Consider the following 18324-nt stretch of genomic DNA (forward strand, 5'->3'; position numbering starts at 1 on the left):
GGTCTAAGACAGCGCAGCCCAGTCTGCCTTCATGTGAATTAAAGACAATTAAATTTCCAATGAAAAGGCCAAGACACACCACTTTCCCCTCACAGCAAACGGCCTTTTACCCTCTGTTTCTCACAAGCACAGCAATTTATGAGGCATATTAGTTAAAGCAGTATTTCAGTCAAAACAAAAGAGAACTTGGACAGACAATCAACTGTTATTCAAAGCCAAGTAACTGATAGAAATTTGTTGAATAAATGGGAAATTCTCAAAAACTAATAAAAATAAGGAGTCACCAGATTTTTGCTTAATTTCCCTCAAATTTAGGGAGAAAATTGGGGGGAGGGGAGGTTGCTGGATGGGAACTGAGAAGTATGTAAATAAATATGGTACTTACTGTTTTACAGGATTTTAGAGTAAGTAAGTCTGTTACTAGTTGCTCAAAAAGTGTGACCTTGGGGAAAAAAATGTCCCTCAAAACCACAAAGGAAAACAACACGTTAAAGGAGAAAAAAAAGCAAATGAACACAGGAGAAACCACACTCCTGAGGTCCGTGTAGGAGTCAACACTTGGCCTTTTCTAAAAATAGATTCCCCTACAGTTTTAAAATAGCTCTTCTTTTATACACTTAAATCACACTGGACTTCTTTCCTAATGAGTATTACTAATATGTTGAAAAAATAATTTTCACAGGACTTGATTCACATCTGCACTGAAATATTTACTTTATAAGACAAAAAACTCAAGATCACAGTACACAGCAGTTATTTATTTAAATACTTGAAAAGGTCAATGATGGAAAAAATAGGTTTATCGTGAGAGTTTATATTCATTAGATTTATCATTTAAAAAAGTGCTGTCTCTTGGTTATCCTAGCCAGATATAGAACACTTGATGACACATGCAGCTACTGTAATATACTATAATAGACACAGCCATCACAGAATGATTTACACTTTGGGAGGAAATTCAACAGTAGTAAGGGCAACTGTTTATTTAAACTAAAAACATTGATAATATACAAATTGTTTTTCTCATTTGATTGAAAGGGCTATAAAATTTCAACGTACTGACAGACAAAGCAACATAATCACATAGTTAACGTCTCTGCTAACTGCTTTTACCTTACTTCTTCCTTAAAGGAGAGCCACGTACTCAGCTATACAATGCTCTAGACTGCGCGATGGCTTCACGGCTGGCCCGCCACAAGTGGATGAAGGAAAGCTGTGTTGGTAAGCTGACACTGACTTGCGTGTTTTTAAAAATGGAGAGAAAAATGGCAAATTGTGCCCAATGTACTTATAGAACCAAAGAATCATTCTGACTCTGTGTAAATGTAAAATAAATAAGTGATCCATCAGTAAATCAATCTCTGGGCTGACTTAAACCTAGGAGAGTGAGCCAAGTGGGCACTAGTAATACCTTGGAGAAATGTCTAGAAACATCGTTTCTAGATCTCAGTTTGGGAGACCATATCTTGCCTGAATATGTACATTATTTACAAAATATTCCCTTTTGGCCTCTGAAATACAGCCATTTTAGTCTGACTGCTAAGCTATTTTCTTCCCATATACTAGCTAATACTGCAGTTATAACTATCATTAAAATACTCTTATGCATGAATTACAAATATTAATAAAGTAACTCTGCATGTATAAATATCTCAATATTTCTAGCAGAATTTAAAGCATTCAGAATGTACATAAAAGTATTTGTTTTTGGTAGGGCCAGTAATTTTTTAATCATCGCTGTTTCAATAATGCTTTGTACATAGCAAAGCCCAAAACTGCAAAAACAGTAGCACCAAAACTTGCTCGAAGCCAAAACGTGGAGCTCTTGAGGTCAGCTTGTGTCACGTGCCTGTAGTCAGAAAATATAATTAATATTTAAAACATGATTAGAATGAAAACTTTTCACTAGTCATAACAGTCTACTTTTAGGGAAGTATTAGCACACTTGTCAGGCTAATTGCATACAGTAATGCTTACCAAAAACATTTATCAGTATAGCCATGTGTACATTGCTAAACCATTACCTTAGGAAAATGACATAAAGCAGACATTAATACAGACAAATGTCTTTGCAATTAGCTATTACTTGGGAATAGACATGTAAAATTTTATACATTTTCTTTGTATGGGAAATAAAGAAGACAAATCAACCCATTACTTTTAATACCACTACTGTCCTTCAAAATGAGAATCGGGGCTGAAATCTCACATTTGTGAGGGTCACATCCGTGGAACTTAACATAATGTGCAATCTCCTGTCCCCAGGAACAAGAAGCTATCTTGTAAGCAGTTCAGCGACAAGTGACAATACTTTTCTAAGAGCAATAATTAAAGTCAACTTTGGAAACATTGAACCCCCACAAAATTTACCAAAAAAATCCCAAAGGGGATAGGAAGATTTGTCAGTGTGCATTAATTTGGTTACTGCTAATTAAAGAGAAAAAAAAAAAAAAAAAAAAAAAAAACACCAAAGCCCTTGGTGTTAGTGAGACAGGCAGTGAAAATAGTACCAACCAAAGGACACAATGTAACATGATGGAATGAAAGGTAAAGACATAAAAGAAATCAGAATATGCATGACAAGAACAGGGCCAGCCTGGACCACAGACTGAGTCTGTGAGCATGCTCAGTTAATAACACTGCCAAGCGCCCTTGAGTCTCAAGTATGACAGCTTACCAGGAAGAGGATAAAGCCTTGAAGAAAAGGTTGCAACATTTTATTCAAGTGCCACTGAAGTCTCAGTTAAGTAAACACAACTGACATGATGTAGAAAACTTAACAGAATTAAGAGCTTAGAGAAACTGTCTAGTTTATTAGGTTATTTTACAACTAGGTTAAACAGATTTGAAGAAAAGTCACATGCCATTAAAAGACCAACACATTGGCATATGCAAAAGAATTAAGAGCCAAGAACTCAGATTGTACAAAACTACTTTGCCTCCGGACAAGTTCCAGCAGATCATATATTATCACCAAATGCAACCTGTAAATGTCCAGAATCAAAAGCCAGAACACAAGCCAGAGTGCTCCATGCTTATTACCACGGCAAAGCTACACACAGCACTCAAATCTCTCATCCTCACCAGTTTCTATTTAAAAAAAAAAATCACTCTTCACATAAGTATATTTTACAAACCAAAGTGATAATATCAGTTCTTTCCACCTTGCAAGTTAGTTATTCCAACAGGCAATGTTTTATTTAAACAAACAAACAAAAAGGTTAGGGAAGAAAATGCTTCAGTTTCTCTGGTTGGAAAAATTCCAACAAGGACAACTCATTGGTTGTGGGAAATGTTACCTGGCTTCAAGAAAAAGTGGGCCATGAGATGACTCCATGAAGATGGAATCTTCTACAGAGCTGACGGCGTGCACCTGGTGAGTAATACTGCTTTCGTCGTCTGCTAACAGCATGGCACCCCACTCAGCTACCCGGGCTCTTAACCTTTTATACACATGCACAGTTTGCAGTTCACAGCAGAACTCACAAAATAACATCTATCCATTAAACATCCCACATATAAATTCAGTTGCCACCCTATATGATATATCTCATGCTTTCCATATTTAAAATAAACATATTCTATAGCAAATTGCCAAACTTAAAAAAAAAACTACAGGGCTCTTTTAAAACAGTCACACACTGGACAAGGAGACCTAAAACTATGGCATATGTTCTCTATGAACCCCTTTGAGGCTGGTCGTGGGACATCTTGCACACTCAAAGTCCTGCGAGACAAACACCACAAGCCAGCTCCTAACAACATGTGGTAGCCATACATTTTCATTTGAAATGAGATTAACAACTACTGGTCATGAAATTTCTAGATGCTAATTATTAACTTCAGACTGTCAAAAACTCCACATATACACCTATGGAAAACCAAAACTGCACGGGCCTGTGGTGAGAGTTAACAGTACAACTGCAAGTCAAAGTGAGAGCCTGGGCCGACAGAGCATCAGAGCTTCTGCCTCAGCTCTAGTCTCCCTGTGAGTTTCACGCAGCTTGATGAAGGGTTCAGTTTCGTTTTGTCAATTTTACATTTGTTCTTTAACTTACGGGGAGAAAGGAATTAGGATTAAGGCTAGCCATGATCACGTGAAAATCACTCAAAACAATTTCTCATAAGTATTCTTTAACTATGGAAGTTCCACATAGCTCACTCCGTTGTATTGTAAGAATTACTGTTCATGAAATAATATATTCTGACTTTATTGCTTAGTTTTCTTTGGCATTTCAAGGCAGTAATTATTATTTTCCCCAAGCAATAGCATAGCTTCAACAGATAAAATACAACTACCTATTAACATAAAAGAAACAATAAAAATACATACATGCTCAACATTTTGCTAGTTTAAAACTCAAGGCAACTACTAACTCATAAAATATCTTTGAATGGCTATATCAATGTTACAGTAGTTATTTAAGACACTTTCAGACATGAAAAGCTACTTAGAAAATTATTTTATGTCTTTACCATGTGCATTTAAAAACTGCACGACCAGGCTCTATTATAAGACAGGAAAGTATTTATAATGGATGGCACCCTTGCCATTGCTTAGCTCACTGACACCACCTGAACAGAGAACAGTGTGATCTGATTTGTGTTCTCTAAGTACCAAAAACTGATTCATGTTTGTCATTTCAGGCCTCAGAGGCGGAGTAATAGACCCATAAAGCTGCTTCCTAGCTTATTTCTAAACTCAAGCAGAAATAATTCCTCCACAATTCAAAAGCATAAATCTTTCTAAATGACTCATATGAAATATCATCTTAGAATAAATTATAATAGCTCACAGCATAGTTTCTATTTATTTTAAAAGTTTTCCTTTTGCCTATAAAAAAGGAACTACTCAGGGCAGGTACTAAGCTTAGTGCTCAAGCTATCAGCATCTCACATCTGAATGCCTGGGTGTGATTCCCAGCTCTGGCTCCTGACTCCAACTTCTTAGTAACACAGGCCCTGGGAGGCAGCAGTCCCGATTGAAATAAAAGGGTTCCTGCCATCACTGTGCACTTGCTCCCCATGTAGGACCTCTGTCCTTAATGTGTTGTACTGTGAGAATTAACGGTAAAACTAGTCTTCAAACAGTATTTTATACTTTGTGTGTCTGTGTGGGTGCAAACTGTTGAAATCTTTACTCAGTATAGAGTTGGTCTTCCATATATAAAGATAATTAAAAATGAATCTTGATGAAGAATGGGATGGCAGATGGAGTAGGAGTGGGAGGGCGGGTATGGGGGGAAGAACCACTATATTCCTAAAACTGTACCTATGAAATTTATATTTATTAAATAAAATCTTTCTTTAAAAAAAAAAAAAAAAGAGTTCCTGCCAACTACAACTACATGGCAGACCTGGACTGAGTTGCCTGTTCCTGGCTTTGACCCAGCCCAGTACCAGGCATCTGGAAAACAGCCCAGTGGTTGGGAGCATTCTCTGTGTATATATCTGTGTCCTACAGAAGGAAGGAAGGGTGGAAGAGTGGGAGGGAGGAAGGGAAGGAGGGAGGAAAAAAGAAAAGGAAAAGAGGAAGCAATAGGCGTATATGTTCATTAGAAAATACACGGGTGCCACTTCCTATCTCAGCTGCTTTACTTCTGATCCAGCTCCTTCCTAATTAGCCTTGGAAAGCAGCAAAGGACGGCCAAAGTGTTTGGGTCCCTGCAGATAGGGAAGAACTGGATGAAGCTCCTGGTTCCTGACTTTGGCTTGGTCTGGCCAGCCCTGACCTTTGCAGCCATCTGGGGAGTGAGCCAGTAGATTGAAGATCTCTCTGTCTCTCCTCCCTGACTCTGCCTCGGCTCTGTCACTCTGCTTTTCAAATTACAAAAACAAGTATTTAAAAAAATAAAATATATAGAAAATTGGGGTTGGCATCGTGGTACATATTAAGCTGCTCCCTCCAACACTGGCATTTCAAATGAACATTCATTCAAGTCCCAGTTGCTCCACTTCTAATCTAGTTTCCTACTAATGTGCCTGGGAAAGCAGTAAAGAATGGCTCATGTGTTTGGGGCCTTGCCACACACATTGGAGGTTCCAGACTCCTGGTTTCTACCTGGTTCAGCACCAGCCATTGCAACCCCCTGAGGATTCAACCAGCAGGTGGAAGATCAATCAATCTCTCTCCCCACCCCACCCCCATCTCTTCCTCCCTCTCTCTGTAACTCTGCTTTTCAAATAAATAAATCTTTTTTAAAGAGAAAATATATAGAAAATAAAGCAAAGCAGGAAGAAAAATTCACTGAATCCTGTCTTCGAAGGTAATGAATTGAAATTCAGGTATTTCCTTTTAGACTTCCTCTATGTCCCTTCCCCCACCTCCCCCACTTTTTTTTCAAAGGCAGAGTGACAGAAAAGGGGAGAAAGGGAAAGAGAGCAAGGGAACTATTCCATCTGCTAGTTCACTCCCCAAATGCTTTTTTTTTTTTTTTTTTTTGACAGGCAGAGTTAGACAGTGAGAGAGAGAGAGAAAGGTCTTCCTTCCATTGGTTCACCCCCCAAATGGCTGCTATGGCCGTGCACTGTGCTGATCCGAAGCCAGGAGCCAGGTGCCTCCTCCTGGTCTCCCATGCGGGTGCAAGAGGAGCAACCAGGACAGAATCCGGTGCCCCGACCAGGACTAGAACCCGGGGTGCCAGCGCTGCAGGCGGAGGATTAGCCTAGTGAGCCACGGCGCTGGCCCCCCAAATGCTTTCAACAGTAGGTAAAGCTGGGCCAGCTCAATGTCAGAAATCAAGAACTGCATTCAGGTCTCCCACATGGTCAGGATCACATGCTGCCTCCCAAGCACATTAGCAGGAAGCTAGATTGAAAGTAGTTGTGGGACTTCATCCCAGGATCTCTGATATGGGATGTAGGATCTTAAGAGGCAGCTTAGGGGCTAGCGCCTTGGCCAATCGGGTAAAGCCGATGCCTGCAGTGCTGGCATCCCATACGGGCACCAGTTCAAGTTGAGGATGCTCCACTTCCAATCTAGCTCTCTGCTATGGCCTGGGAAACCAGAAGATGGCCCAAGCCCTTGGGCCCCTGCACCCACGTGGGAGATCTGGAAGAAGCTCCTGGCTTCAAATCGGTTCAGCTGCCGCTATTGGGGAGTGAACCAGCAGTCCTCTCTCTCTGTTTCTGCATAATACTGCCTTTCAAATAAAAAAATAGATTTTTCTCTACATGTAGTATATATTCCTTACGGTAGGCTTCCTGGAAATGAATATTACAGGGTTAATTTTTTTTTTTTTTACAAATACATCAGAATCACCAAATTTTCCTATTCTGTGTGAAATATCATTTTGTTTAGCAGTGTCTTTTTTTAGAACATAAGAAATAATGACTAAGTGTTGGAAGATAACCCTAATTAATCCTTTGCAGCTTGTCAGAGCTTTCCAGTTCTTGTGTGAAAACTCCTGAGTCTGGGTTACTGGCTTTCTGGCTTAGAAGTACCGAAGGCACTTATGGATATCTGCTGTCAAGCGCTGACACATGTGTGGGGCCACCCAATGTATCTGCACTTGGGTATTATGAGGGTACTCAAAAGATGGAATTAAAAGATAGGCTTGTTTTGGTTCAAAACAAAACATTTTTGAAATCCATGCACAGTTTATTCATAACATGCATTTTCCATCAACTTTTTGAAGACTCCCTCATGTTAAACAGCTACTTAATGCAGGGAGAAGAAAATGTCAAAATTCACGCAATAAAGAGTGAAATGAAGAACTGTTTGTGTGAACAATCACACAGCATATAAAGGTGACCAAGATTCCCATATATCCTTGCACTGAATACCTTAAAGAAGGCAAAAAACAAAAACAAAAACAAAAAACAAAAAAACAAAAACCTGCTCTTGATTCATTCTGCAATTTATGGTGAATATAAAAACATGAATTATCAGCTCAATGTTTTTAATCAATAGTAAATTAAGGGAATGCTATCAATCATAATATTTAGAAACATAAAATATCAAATTCTAAAGGGCCAAAGGGAATTAAATCCATTCTAGCTATTTCAGAATAGGGTATTTTTAACACTCTGGTTGAAATTATTTTTTATAATCTGTGACAAGACTTCATGTCCTGGGTATTAGAACTACACTGCAGGGAAGGAGCTTGGTCTAACAGTGAAGATGCTGGTCGAGATGTCTGCATTCTGCATCAGAGGGCCTGGGTTTGAAGTTCCAGCTCAGGCTCCTGACTCCAGCTTTCAACTAACCAGACACTTGGAGGCAGCATTGATAGCTCTAGTTGTTGGGTTCCTGCCCTAGATTAAGGTCTTGGCTTCCAGCTTTGTACTGGCCCAGTTCTGGCTGTTGTAGCCCTTTGGGGAATGATTAAGTGGATAGCACCTCTGTCTGTCTGTCCTTCTTAGTCTCCCAAATAAATAAAATGTCAGATGTATTTTTAAAACTATATTATAGAGACCTACATCTACAAAAATCAGAATTTGAGGAAGAGGATGAATTCAGCTAGATAATCCATTAGCCTTCTCTTAAACTGCAGGGTATTATGCAGAGGAAAGGTTAAGTTCAACAGAACATATTGAAAAGCAACAAAGCTAAGAGACTTCACTCAGAGCAGCTCCACCCAGAGAGCTAATTTAATCAAATTACCTACATAGCATCTCAGAAACCACTTAGACTTTTCTATTTTTCATTCTTCTTATCTAGTCCTTTTTGTCCTTTCCCCACATAAATCAGAGGTATACAAATGTACTAATATGAACGGTCTTCTATTTTTATGACTCTATCCAAATGTACATCTCAGGTATGAATTTTTAAGGTCATACTTTAAAACAGCCAACCAACTGTAATACATGTTCACCTAAAGTTACTAGGGTAGAGTTATTATACACAACTTCTTAAAATTTGCAATTACATATCTCTAGTTGAAAACTGTACTGAGGTCACTATAGTCAAGTTTTCTGTTTTTAAATATTATACTTTTTTTTTTTTTAAGTCTTCTGGATCTCTCTGCTTTTACTCCTCAATGTTTCTATCTGGTAAAGTATTTTCTATATTTACTTCCAATAATAGTGCCACTGTAGTTAGTAATATTTTTGCCAGGAGACTGGAGCTTTTCTCAGGTCTCCCACGCAGGTGCAGGGGCCCATGGACTTGGGCCATCTTCTACTGTTTCCTAGGCCATAGCAGAGAGCTGGATCGGATGTGCAGCAGCCAGGACTGGAACTGGTGCCCATATGGGATGCCGGTACTGCAGGCGGTAGCTTTACCTGCTATGCCACAACGCTGGCCCCATTAGTAATATTTTAATAATGACAATTCTTCTGACTGAACTAGTAGGCATGAAATATTTTAACAAGATGTTTCTCAAAATAGGTTAAAAAACCCATACATGTATAGCAAAGATGAATTTGAATGAAAATCATAAGCAAGCTGTTAACTGAGCATGCCTAAAGAGTAGTATACTTTGGAGAGGACATGAGTGTGCAGCAATGTCAAGAAATGCTTTGTTGGGGCCGCCGCCTGCAGTACCGGCATCCCATATGGGTGCCAGCTCAAGTCCCGGCTGCTCCACTTCTAATCCAGTTCTCTGCTATGGCCTGGGAAAGCAGTGGAAGATGGCCCAGCTCCTTGGGCCCCTGCACTAACATGTTGAGATCTGGAAGAAGCTCCTGGCTCCTGGCTTTGGATTGGTGCAGCTCTGGCCGTGTGACCAACTGGGGAGTGAACCAGCGAACGGAAGACCTCTCCTTCTCTGCCTCTCCTCTCTCTGTGTAACTCTGACTTTCAAATAAATAAATAAATCTTAAAAAAAGAAAAGCTCCGCCAAGCATTAAAGAATCTGGATTTACAGATAATCAGAAACACACAGGAAACACTGCAATACCTCTATATTAATTAGTGACACTTGAAGATCAGATGGGAGAAACTCCACCTTGTCACGTCCTTTAAAACAGTAAACAGCAAAATGTTTTAAATCATGAGCATCAGCAGTAGCTTTTTTTACTGAGAATTTATAACATATACTCTTGTACAATTTTAAATTTATGGGGCCAGCATTGTGGCATGGTAGGTAAAGCCACCGCCAGGAATGCCGGCATCTCATACAGGAGCTGGTTTGTGTCTCAGCTGCTGTTTCCGACCCAGCTCCCTGCTAATGGCCTGGGAAAAGTAGTGGAAAATGGTCCAAGTGTTTGCGCCCCTATCACTGACATGGGAGACCTGCATTAAGCTCCTGGCTCCTGGTTTTGGCCTGGCCCAACCCTGGCCATTGTGGCCATCTAGGGAGTGAACCAGTGGATGGAAGACTTCTCTCTCTCTGTAACTCTTCTAAATAAATCAATTTTTAAAAATAAATAAATAAACATACGACAGCATATACATATTCAAACAACAACCTTGAAAGGACCTTTGTACAAGGAAATATAAACCTTTCATAAGAAACTAAAATACTGGACTTACTTGGAGACAATTATTTTACTATAACATAATTTCCTAGGAACTCTTAGATTTTCAACACCAAACAACCTTAAGCTTTCTGGGAACTTATCCTCTTCATAAAGCAATCATCCTATAAAAAGTAGTGCATTTAGATCTGATGATAGTAAAATCCTTTCTTTATCAAAGGGCTCCTATGTTACATAAGTTTAAACTACATAAAGGAGGAACGTGGGTAATTATTAAAGCAATATGGGTAAATGAAGTGAGTCATTAATGAGTGGTTTAAAATAAATGTCACATATATTCCATTAAAATGCACTAAACAATAGGGTGAAAACACAGTGGTCTCTCATTCCTTTGGGTCTCTATAAATACTCAGTGTGAATTATATAATCTGTTGTCACACTAAAATGCTGCTACTGAACTTAAGAAGTGACATGAACAAATAACTGATTTGGCCAACACAAATAATAAAATGGAATGAAAGAAATCCTAAAACTAAAAGATGCCATCAAAGTAAATGATACCCAAATAATAAAGTGCAACATAAACAATTTTGGTTAAATTATAGGTTAGGAAAGTGCAAGGACTACACATAGAAACCTAACTGGGAAAGAGATCAAGAGGATTAAGAAATGACGAAGCAGCAGACAGATGGAAATGAACACCTAAAGGAAATGAGAAAATTAAAGTTCACAGCACAACACAACACAGTAATGTCCTCATGAAAAGTTGGAGAGTTCTTAAGTCAGGATAATAAATATTTCCTAAATAAAAATCCTGGGTAGTTCAAACCAACAATCAAGCTCATTCCTACATAATCATTTTATCACTTTCAGATTCAGAAGATATTTAAACATTAAGATGTATTCTAAGGGTGTTTTGCCCCAATTACATTTACAACATTGGAAATGGAAACATTTCCAAGGATTAAAATCATCTGACCATATGTTACTCATCCTCCAAGTGTACTTAAACTCAAATAATTCCAGTTATTCATAAATTATTCCAAAGAAAAACTAAACCTATCCAAAGAGATATAACTACGAAAGAACAAAGTTATATATGAGTTAAATGTATGTGTAATTTAACCCTATTCTCACAAGTTGAATTCAATACATATTCAACTAAATTTGAAATAAAAATTTTTTATCAGCACTTTGTTAAAATATGTAGTATTAGTAAATAAGCTCAATAAAAAAGACTTAATTTTCCTGGTGACAGGAAAAAGAAAAAGTGAGCTTCAGAAATTAACCTATTGAAAATACCTAAACTCACAATCAATTTATAGCACTTTCTTTTTCTAGCACAAAGGACTATGGTCACTGGAAGTATACCAAAGTTTTAAAAAACCTTTTTTTTTTTTTTAAATAAAATGCATAATATTTAGAAAGGTAGTTAACAGGCAGGTATAATGTTTTATTCATATTGATATTCTGCCCCATGTCATAGGAGTCTCTACCCAATGCAGGTACTTAAATTCAGAACTTTGAATGAATAACTCAAAGTGGGAAGAGGGTGGTGGCAGAGCCAGAAAAAGGCACCTCAAACATGTTATCATGTCTGGTAATAACTTCTATTTCAATGACTGAAATTTCTACAGCCACAATAACATAACATGCTAATTTGAGACTAGCATGTATATATCAATATTTGCCCAATTTAATTCTTTGCAAGCACATAACAGAACTTTTTGCTTAAATAAAAAGAGCAAACCATTTAGAGCAACTGTTCTACAGTCCTGAATGAAACACTAAGCATGGCAGTTCTAATTGCTAAAAACAAAACTCAAGTGGGAGAGCTCCCTACTGAATGAAGCACAGTGAAAAACTTTACTCAACCATTTCTCTGCTTATATAATATTAAGATACGTCTTACACAGCAAACCAACAGGGACCAATCCCCAAGGGCTGCTGAGAGGGCACAGGAAAGGGTGGTCCCACCCTTACCCCACTGGCAGTAACTTTTCCAAACTTCTCACGAGGAAGGTAAAATGTTGGGAGTGGGGCTGGAATGGAGGCATTATCATTCCTTAAATGTCCTCTTTATTTTGTGGCCTCCATTTTCACAACTTTCGGCCATATCCTAAGACTGAGGCTGCAAACTGGGGGCATGTCAATGTCTAATGTTTGCAGATACACTGAGTAGTACTTCTAGATTTTTAAAATTGCTATTCTTTAAATATCAGAAAATTTCACATAAATATCTTAATTTCCAGTCTATTATAGAATCAGAAAACCTGGCAACACCAGGCATGCACAGCAACAAATGGGCAGAGCTAAGGGGTGGCTGCCTCTATTAGACAGGGCCTGCCACAGTCCCTACTTCCCCCGTGTTTCTTATTCTTGGCCACCGTCATTCATTTACAATTTTTTTTATTTATTTTTTATTTTTTTTTTGACAGGCAGAGTGGACAGTGAGAGAGAGAGACAGAGAGAAAGGTCTTCCTTTTGCCGTTGGTTCACCCTCCAATGGCCGCCGCGGCCGGCGCGCTGCGGCCGGCGCACCGCGCTGATCCGATGGCAGGAGCCAGGAGCCAGGTGCTTTTCCTGGTCTCCCATGGGGTGCAGGGCCCAAGCACCTGGGCCATCCTCCACTACACTCCCTGGCCACAGCAGAGAGCTGGCCTGGAAGAGGGGCAACCGGGACAGAATCCGGCGCCCCAACCGGGACTAGAACCCGGTGTGCCGGCGCCGCTAGGCGGAGGATTAGCCTAGTGAGCCGCGGCGCCGGCCTCATTTACATTATCTATCTAGACCCTAGACACCGAGCTTTCGGTCCTCATGCTCCTACCTTGCTTACCTATAAATTTTTGGTAAAGAAACTTCAATATAGAGTCCCTGAAATTCTGCTTCTATCAAATGAATGAGATATTAGCAAGGGTATAGGAGTTCTTTGAGGTACACTGGTTTCCCTATTCATCTTTTTCATTCTCCCTCCTCTTGGTTACCAGATGTCAGCGATGCATGTTGATGCTGACATTATTACCAAATTACTTCCAGTTAATAAGCAGATATGACAAAAATATACTGATTTTTGAGGATGGCTGTAGAGAATAATTTACTATGAGCTAGTACAACCATTTAATGCATATCCAACTTATTTTATTTGGAAGCTGATTTAACCAACCTAGGAATAAAATTATTGAACCTATTATCAGAGAAATAGTCCTTTAGTGGGGTGATATGGGACTTTATCACTTTAGCTCTCTCTCCAATCTCTGGCTTTATGAGTAGTTTGAAAGATAAGACATATTTACAAAATTGCAAATAACACAATGTTGAGAGAGATATATAATGGAACAAGTGACAAAAATAATGTTTGAAATGACTGAGCTAGAACAAATGAATCAAAAAGAAGAATGTGACATTTAATAGAGATATACATCTGCATTTAGATTCAAAGAATCAACTAAAAATGTCAAACACAATTAGGGAGGAGAGGACATCCACCTTCATAGCACTTCATATAAGAAAAGTGGTTTTAATTAACCCAAGAGTGGATGCCAACAGTGGGACAGGGCTGCTAAGAGTTAACTCATGCACTGGACAGGTGCTGTCCTAACTGTGGAACATGACTGCCACTGTCCTGGACTAGCTAGGCCACATTTAGGGCACTACCACCACTAAGAGGTCCTCCGAAAACCAAAAGGGCTTTCAGATGAGGCTAATTGAGAACGATGGGTCATCAGACCGACTAATTTAAGAAAAGCTGAAAGAAATGGGGATGTTCTACCTGGAGAAGAGAAAATTAGGGAAGACATGATGGCCATCTTCAAATGTCTGAAGAATTGCTATGTTGAAGAGGGAGTAGAATAGTCGTGTGTTGATCTAAAGGGCAGAACTAAAACTAAAGGAGAAAAAGTTATAGTGAAACATTTTAGTTTAAAGAAAAAAAAAGTAAAAACCCTCTCTTTGATGAAGGAAGCCAGCAGCTGGTAAACAGCACTCTCTAAGGCAGGCTTGCAGGAAGGCACTCTAACAGGAGGTCAGGCCAGATGAATTCTACGATTCCCATAATGGAGCTCCTGGACATTGTTTGGTTTGAACTAGCCTTTTGTTTTCTCAGTCAGTCATCATGAGACAATCTGTCTGGGTTCCTACTTTACAAGATGCCACTCAACTTTATCTAAGGAGTGTGCTGATTCTTCCAAAGCGGTCAACTGAGATGGCTACATTCTTATCCCAGAGCTGCTAGTGCTCAAAGGATCAGTGAAACGAAACACTCTTAGAATGCCTTCAAAATCAGTTCTGACTCAGGTAAGAAACCATCTAATGACACAACCACCATGTTGCTGATGGACACAAACTATCATCAATTTAATATAACTGGAGTCTAGCCCTCAGCCAGTGTTCAGTAGTGAACCAAATACCTGACCTGTTTCTAACCAAAAGCTATCATGAAGCTTGATCACCAGTCTTAATCAAGCCCAGCTCCCAAAGACATCTAGAGGATTTCAAAAACCTAATTCATCCTTAGACAAATACAAACTTGTGAACAGATACAAATTAATATTACATAGGTTCTTAAATGCTCAAAAAATATAAAATGAATTTGAACAAAAGGTAGCATGATCAGAATAAGAATGAAACTTTCGAAGTTTACTGGGTTGAGGGAATGTATAGATCTTTTTTCCCTTTCTTTTTAAAAAGCATATTCCTTCAAAAGAATACTTCATGTTTTGGTTCAACTATGAATATTACAGATATTTTTTCCCATACTCCACTGAATCCTTAAAGTTGACTATGAGCCTCATTTCCAGAAACCCTGTTCTTTCAAATAAACATTCAAGGCACTTAAAAAAGTAAGACTGTCATTATAAATGGTTTCAAGAATAGAGAATTTTTTCAAACCTAAAATCTGCTCACATTATTATGGTTTTAATAAGATATGTCATTTGAATGAAAGCTGAATACAGTATAATGTATTTTTTATTTGGGCTCATGGTATCTTTTCCTTACTACAAAAGTCCTAATCTATTTCTATAACTCACAGCCAAAATTTCTGATCTCTCTATACATATTCTCTTCTAATATGAAAGCTACTCTAACTTCCTTTATGAAAATAACAATCCAAAATCTTATTTTACAGGTCTCTACATATACCTATTAATTTAAAAACATTAAGGAAGCTTCCAAAACTAAACATTTGTCACCACAGTGAGAATTTTAGTGGAAGTTAGTTGGGCATCAGTTGGCTTGTTGTCTTTGTAGTGATTATCTGTGTAATAAGTAGTTATCCATTTTTTCTTTTGTATTTTAACAGAATGCCTGGTACCCAGTAAATAAAGTTGAGAACCTGTTAAGAACTGCAGTGAAGATTTTGTTCTTTACAGATTGCAGCAAGTCTGAGTTGAGGAAGTTCTGACAGATGCAAAATGTACACCTGTTGCAGGTGCACATACAGCGTAACCGGGCATGGCTGCGAAAACACACAGAAGGACAGGAGTTGAGTTCTTACTTACAAATATGGCACAAGTCAGGATGTGCCAACTTCAAAAAAAAAATTTAGGCATAAGCAACACTCGCTGTAGAAAGGAAAAGGACAGTGTGGGGCATGCTAAAGTTGTGCAGAATTCCACATTTACCAAAAGCACAATAAACAGTAATAGTTTCTTCCTCCCTCCCTCCCTATAGAAAATCTGGGGAAAATTAACTAACACTTTTGCTCTTTTTGGAGGGGGGCAATGGAATTATTATTCCATACATTTTAGTGGAATAAATATGCACAGCAATAGATGACACCCTCGTCTAAATTAATAAAATGAAAAACTGAGTAAGCCATAGCACCCACCAAAAGGACAAGGTTTGCTAGCATTTAAATATCCAAACCCTCCTCCTCCTCCTCGCTCAGCATACATATATGCCTGAAAAACCAGGAAGGAGAAGAGTGACAAATACACAAGACTCAAAAGACGAGTATATTCAACCCTGAGAAGATATGAACAACATCGTCTTTAATTCATCAAGCACCCTGACTCCCAAGGGAAATCAAAGTGCTTCATAAATTTCCACTCAAACAAGATATGGGGTTAATTTCATCTGCTACCCAAACACAGCAGCTAAATGACAGTATGAAACTCTTGGTAAGGATGAAAAATCAACAATGGATCCAATTGAAATTAGATAGGAAATTTAGGGAGGCTTTCTGACTCCTTTCTGGTTGAGTGGAGTTGCACTAGTTGGTGCAGGCCATGGCACAACCCATTTCACCTCAGCCCTAACTACCAAGGTAGAGAGTTTCCAATGACTGTTCGGTGGTCAGAGCCACTCAGACATACAAAGCCATCACACAGCCCATGAAGAGGTACTGGCACAGAACCCACTCAGAAGAGCGCCATATGATGAATCAATGCCATCACTTCCTGTAACACCTGAACATTTTTAGAGGCTTCTCAGTCAAAGGACTGGCCCAATCTGACTTGGCTTAGCTTGTGAGAGCTGATGAGACCACAGCACACGGTGGCATGGTTGTGGAGATTAGCAGCATCCCAATAATGCCTAATTCCCAACATGGAGAAAAACAAGAATTAATTTTGAGAATTAATGCTCAAGACATTCCTTTTTAAAATTTCACTCGTGATAATGAACATATCACTGCTACTAAGTCACTGCCAGCTGTCATACTGGAATCCATCTGTTATTTTATAAATTCAGTCTGACTCTTAATATACACAAGGCTCCACCCACCAAAAAGGAGAAATGCAAAGTATGCTTAGCAACAGGGAGATGTTTCATGAGAAGTAGTTTGGGATTTACCATATAAACAAGTGTCTATGTATGTACATTTATCATATACACACACACACACACACACACAGGAAGCACAGTTAAGTGTTTTAAAGAGGCAGGTCTAAAATCACAGTTGCAATTATTTACAAGACTAAAAAGATACATTCACATAGAAAAGAAGACACCATGATATGCAGTTACGCAGTAAGCTTGACCAAGCAGTGCGTTTCTATATAATTACTAAATGCTAATTATGGCAAGAAAGGAGATTTCGTCAGCCTATAAGAAAAAGTCAACAAAATCCCACAGAAGTCATAAAGAAAAAGTAACTTACAAAGCAGTTTTTAGAAAGACCCAGATTTTTCTCAAATTCTCTATTCTATCAGTGTTGCCCATGTCTCGGGAGATTCTGTCTCTGTAATGATCCTCTCTGTAGATAACATACATGAGAGTTTTAAAGCAAAGGTAACACATAAGTAAGATTTTGCTTATCTTATAGCTATAGGAATGATTTGTCTTTCAATACAAATAGAAACTCAAGGGTTTGCTCCATTTTTAAAAAAGTATTACTTAACAAATAGCAGTAAAGTTAACTGATTTTAAAAATCTATACAAATTAACACCTTTCTAAAAAACCTCAATCTTGGTTTATAGCAATGTTTATTACTCCACAAGTATTTTATACTGTAGTTTTCATAAGGAAAAGTAATTTAGAGACTAACATAATAATAAATAAGCTATGAAATCCAAAGAAACGCACTGCCTGAAAAACTATTTTGTTACAAAACAGAATTTATACAAACACACTACTTGAAAAGAATGCCATTAAGAATCATGCAATTGTAAGGCAGTTAGTAAACTTCGCAGATGACCACAGTTACGTGCTTGTGCATATGCATGTATACATATATAATAAATGTACATGAAATTTGTGGCTCATACCATTTAATGAAAAATATTTATACAGTGGCAATTCCAATTACAACTATTTTTACAGCATTTAAAAAGATTTTATATCCTGAACTCAAGCATACCAATAACTTCAATGTAAGTTCATAAGAGATTTTAGACTTTCATATTCCCCAAGATCAATCAACAGAAAAATATGAAAAGGAACTTTTCTTTCATACAGAAATAGCTCATTATCATAAATCAACATGATGCCAACTCTATATTTTACTGCAGCATGATGCAGCC

General features: G+C 38.3%; 1 protein-coding gene across 10 annotated transcripts in view; it reads right to left on the reverse strand.

Moving 5' to 3' along the window:
- Positions 1-737: 737 nt before the first annotated feature.
- Positions 738-18324, reverse strand: part of RHOT1 (ras homolog family member T1) — a 93186-nt gene continuing 75599 nt past the window's right edge. The window contains exons 19-22 of one of the 10 annotated variants that reach the window (XR_007911262.2): positions 17462-17557; positions 15695-15817; positions 3300-3373; positions 738-1849 (exon numbers count right to left, since the gene is read on the reverse strand). Coding sequence is in view for 6 of the 10 variants with exons in the window: in XM_051824630.2 (XP_051680590.1) it covers positions 1732-1849; positions 3300-3443; positions 15695-15817; positions 17462-17557 (481 nt within the window). In the remaining 4 variants the exon portion in view is untranslated. Of the gene's footprint in view, positions 1850-3299; positions 3444-14131; positions 14246-15694; positions 15818-17461; positions 17558-18324 lie in introns of all 10 variants that reach the window. The other 9 variants (XM_051824630.2, XR_011383572.1, XR_011383573.1 and 6 more) reach the window with 9 other exon arrangements.

Source organism: Oryctolagus cuniculus, chromosome 17, assembly GCF_964237555.1.
Source record: "Oryctolagus cuniculus chromosome 17, mOryCun1.1, whole genome shotgun sequence".
Lineage (NCBI taxonomy): Eukaryota > Metazoa > Chordata > Mammalia > Lagomorpha > Leporidae > Oryctolagus > Oryctolagus cuniculus.